The sequence below is a fragment of the Cynoglossus semilaevis genome, chromosome 19 (genome assembly GCF_000523025.1).
Source record: "Cynoglossus semilaevis isolate Cse_v1.0 chromosome 19, Cse_v1.0, whole genome shotgun sequence".
Lineage (NCBI taxonomy): Eukaryota > Metazoa > Chordata > Actinopteri > Pleuronectiformes > Cynoglossidae > Cynoglossus > Cynoglossus semilaevis.
This window is the reverse complement of record NC_024325.1, coordinates 15123140-15127461: the sequence shown is the minus strand read 5'-3', so window position 1 is coordinate 15127461 and position 4322 is coordinate 15123140. Positions and strand designations below refer to the sequence as shown.

Below are 4322 nucleotides of genomic sequence, written 5' to 3'. Positions count from 1 at the left end.
GCAAACACAGAGCCTGAGAGCAGCCCCCCCCCCGCCCTGACCACACACAGGCGCACCTGCATGCAAACTACCGATGGGTCCAGGTTACCGTAGCAGGACCGCCACCTGGTGTTTAAAAATATGACTAAACCCTAGGACCTCTGTAAACATAGCATATGGTAGAGTAGATATAAAGTCTCCTTCCTTTGTCCTTTGTTGCTCTCTAACCTTCTGACCCGTTGCCTTTCCGCAGCACCGACTCGGACTCGGACTCTTTGGTTCTCTGTAACAGTCTGTTTGAAGGACTTAACTTAACCCACACGGCAGAACCGCTCCGGCCCACAGGGGGCAGTCACACGGGGGCAGTTTACCTCGGCCCACGCACTGTTGTTGTAGCAACGACCTGAAGGACTGGGGTGGCCCACATGGGGTGGACAGACCACCACTGGTCCAACGTTATGTTTCCGCTCTCTTAACGAACCTGGACGATGAGGACTGAAGGTTTTCTCTGCAGATGAGCAAACAAACCTGGACCAGGAAGATGGAGACTGTGGCCTACATGAACAGGTCCAATCTGCTCTGATCTGGTCCAGTTCACTCCTGACCACTGGTCCAACCTTCACTTGGCTTCTCAGGACGAGCAATATACTCCAGGTGGGGTCCACCTGGAGTCCTGACATTCAAGGACGAGCACCAGTGACTGGGGTCCACCTGGAGTCCTGACATTCACGGTCCAGGACGGAGGTCGTGGACCTGGCAGTGTAGGACAAGGTTCTGTCCTGGGTGACGACCCACACCTGCAGCCTAGTCCACGTGTTCTAATGTCTGAGACCGATCCTGAAGGGACCGGGCTCCTGTAAACCACCGGGGGGGGGGTCAGTGTGGGCCGGGCAGACTGGCCCAGGTCACATCAGTGACTGGGGGTTCTGGGCCTCCACTCACTGGCCCGTAGTTTGGGCCACATACTGAGTGTGTTGAGCCTACACACTCCAATCTGACCTCCTGACCTGTCACTGGTTGAGGCCTACACCTGGTACATGGACCAGATGTTCAGGCCCGGCCCTGACACCATAGGTTCCTGTGCTGGAAAACAGATATTTGTGGCAGTTTATGAGAAGGTCTTCCAGGCCTGGGAATCACACACGCTCTTATACCATGTGTGAGTGGTGTGGCAGGAAGTGGACTCCCTACAACCAAAGGGAAACATGGTCACCTGAGTGGGAAGGATACCAGACCAGGTCGGCCTCTCGGCCCACAGGTCTGGCCCGGGATGTTCTTCTGAGGGCACCAGCAGTTGGAAACCGACCGTCACTCACACACACACACACACGAGTGGGCCGTTTGATGCTAAACCCGTGGTCCACGTTCTAAACGTAAGCCACGACGTACCTCGACTCTGGGCCACCACGCGTCCAGGAATCGGTGCCAACAGTGGGCCAGGTGAACCAGCCTGTGTGGGCCAGGTGAACCAGCCTGTGTGGGCCAGGTGAACCAGCCTGTGTGGGCCAGGTGAACCAGCCTGTGTGGGCCAGGTGAACCAGCCTGTGTGGGCCAGGTGAACCAGCCTGTGTGGGCCAGGTGAACCAGCCTGTGTGGGCCAGGTGAACCAGCCTGTGTGGGCCAGGTGAACCAGCCTGTGTGGGCCAGGTGAACCAGCCTGTGTGGGCCAGGTGAACCAGCCTGTGTGGGCCAGGTGAACCAGCCTGTGTGGGCCAGGTGAACCAGCCTGTGTGGGCCAGGTGAACCAGCCTGTGTGGGCCAGGTGAACCAGCCTGTGTGGGCCAGGTGAACCAGCCTGTGTGGGCCAGGTGAACCAGCCTGTGTGGGCCAGGTGAACCAGCCTGTGTGGGCCAGGTGAACCAGCCTGTGTGGGCCAGGTGAACCAGCCTGTGTGGGCCAGGTGAACCAGCCTGTGTGGGCCAGGTGAACCAGCCTGTGTGGGCCAGGTGAACCAGCCTGTGTGGGCCAGGTGAACCAGCCTGTGTGGGCCAGGTGAACCAGCCTGTGTGGGCCAGGTGAACCAGCCTGTGTGGGCCAGGTGAACCAGCCTGTGTGGGCCAGGTGAACCAGCCTGTGTGGGCCAGGTGAACCAGCCTGTGTGGGCCAGGTGAACCAGCCTGTGTGGGCCAGGTGAACCAGCCTGTGTGGGCCAGGTGAACCAGCCTGTGTGGGCCAGGTGAACCAGCCTGTGTGGGCCAGGTGAACCAGCCTGTGTGGGCCAGGTGAACCAGCCTGTGTGGGCCAGGTGAACCAGCCTGTGTGGGCCAGGTGAACCAGCCTGTGTGGGCCAGGTGAACCAGCCTGTGTGGGCCAGGTGAACCTATTTTGTTGACTTTTCAAAGCTTCCGGTGAGAAAGAGGAAGTAGTTTTGTGTTGGTGGATTTTGATAACAATGATAAATAAGTGGACTGTCGTTTGTTTGTGCTATGCTAACATGTCGCGTCAGGTTTCGCTTGTTGCTCATTTAAATACGACGATTAAAAAGAACGAATTCTAAAGGATTAAAAGTTTCAAGTTTGTTGAGGAGTTTGTTGGTTGTTTCTGGGGAGTTATTAGGAGTAGTTTTTTTAAATTTTTTGTCGATGTTTCCCAAGAGGCTTTTTTTTTTTTTAGCTCTAAAGCTACTTACCTTTAAACTCCACTTGTTTCTTATTTCTATTTTGTACTGACGAAATATTTTAATTTATAATCTGTACTGGAAACTTAACAACTTTACGGGCAGATTAAAAACATGTGTTGATGTCTCATCATAAAATAACCATAATGTTAACGTAGATTAAAAACGTGTATCATAAAATAACCATAATGTTAACGTATTTCTACAGTTGACTTTAATTGTTAGCACTTAATTCCTGAATAGTTAAAATGGCCTCCAAACATCTGTTTAAAGATCCTGAAGAGATCATTTCTAGTTGTTCTCTTGTTCTAAATGATGTGATCTGTAACTGACTGTTCCCATGGTAACCTTGGCTACACCTGGTTCCCAACACAACTGTCTAAAATGCAGCCCTGAACCATTACAGAGGGCAGCGAGGGAGCAGATGAGAGTCTTCTAGATTTTTTATGAATTACTATATCAGTACATCATCAGTAACCTAGTACACAGAGTACTGCGTATTTGTCAGGTTGTACTTCCTCTCACCTTTGAGTGGTTTAGGTATAAAGTGTGCAGCAGCCTTGTTCTTCTTCACGTGGTTTCCCTTCATGATTCCTCCCTCCTTGTTGAGTCCCAGGTACCAGGCGCGGCCCGAGGCCTGCTGCCGGTACAGCATGGAGGAGTAGGTGACGTAGTAGTTCTCAAACACCGACTCTTTGAACTTACACTCCGGTGTAAAATGTTCCTGAGGAGGAAAACGGTGACAGATATTGGAGCCAATGATAAGAGAGAAGGAGGCGAGGAGGTGATTAAGTGGAAACACACAGACACAGAGTGGAGGCACCGTCACAGGAGGGATGAGTCTGTAAATGGCATCTCCATTAAATAAAAAAATCTCTGTTCATATCGCCTTCAGTGCTTTCATCCGTCAGCTGTTGAGCTCTTTGAATCATTATCTCGGCCCGGCCGACGTCTCCGAGAACAAACTGCACCAACTTAGGACAGCTGACATTTGCATTTCCTTATATCCGCATCGCCATGGCAACCAGCTACTCCCCTGAATACCAACCAGCTGAGAGAGTGAGAGTGAGAGGAGCCCAGACATGCTGCAGGAAACGCAAATATTAATAAGAGGGATTTTTTTTTTTTGGGAGGACAATATGAGGAATGTTGTAGCTTCTTCTTCTGGGGATGAATTCAGTCTAATTTTAGACCAACATGAGTTTAGTCGCCGCTTTATCTTCATCAATATTTCCATGTTCAATTTTCCCTCTTTTTCTACACGATTTTGGTTGAAATTGAAAATATCCCAGTCTGTCTATTAGCTGTGAGTTGTTGTTACTTTTCTGTATTAACGGTCAGTGATGTCAGTGTCTGACCTTATGTTTTTGGCCTGATTTCTAGGCCTTTTCTTGGTTGTTAACGTCCTGCTCTTGTGCATTGAGATTTTTAAATATATATATATATATATATATGTTGAGTATATGTCTGTATATGTATGTATATATATATGTATGTTCTGTATATACATATAAGTTAAAGTTCTTCAGTATGGAAGTGTATGAAAATGGAACCTTTGCTAATTAGTTAAAATCCAGACAAGTGTGTGTGTGTGTGTGTGTGTGTGTGTGTGTTTCACTGAATAATGAGGAGGTTTATTTTAGCGTTGAAGTGGAGACTCTGGACTAAAACAAGTCTGGACTGGAGGCTCAGTGATGCTGGTGTACGTGCCTGTACACGCATAACA

At 50.0% G+C, this 4322-nt stretch overlaps 1 protein-coding gene across 2 annotated transcripts in view; it reads right to left on the bottom strand.

The window, feature by feature from the left end:
* Nucleotides 1-2758: 2758 nt before the first annotated feature.
* The window catches only part of LOC103395529 (fibroblast growth factor 13-like), a 17724-nt gene continuing 16160 nt past the window's right edge, over nt 2759-4322 (bottom strand). The window contains exon 4 of one of the 2 annotated variants that reach the window (XM_008333260.3): nt 2759-3320. In XM_008333260.3, the coding sequence (XP_008331482.1) occupies nt 3075-3320 (246 nt within the window). In that variant the 3' untranslated portion in view covers nt 2759-3074. The remainder of the gene's footprint in view (nt 3321-4322) is intronic. The other variant, XM_008333259.3, reaches the window with a different exon arrangement.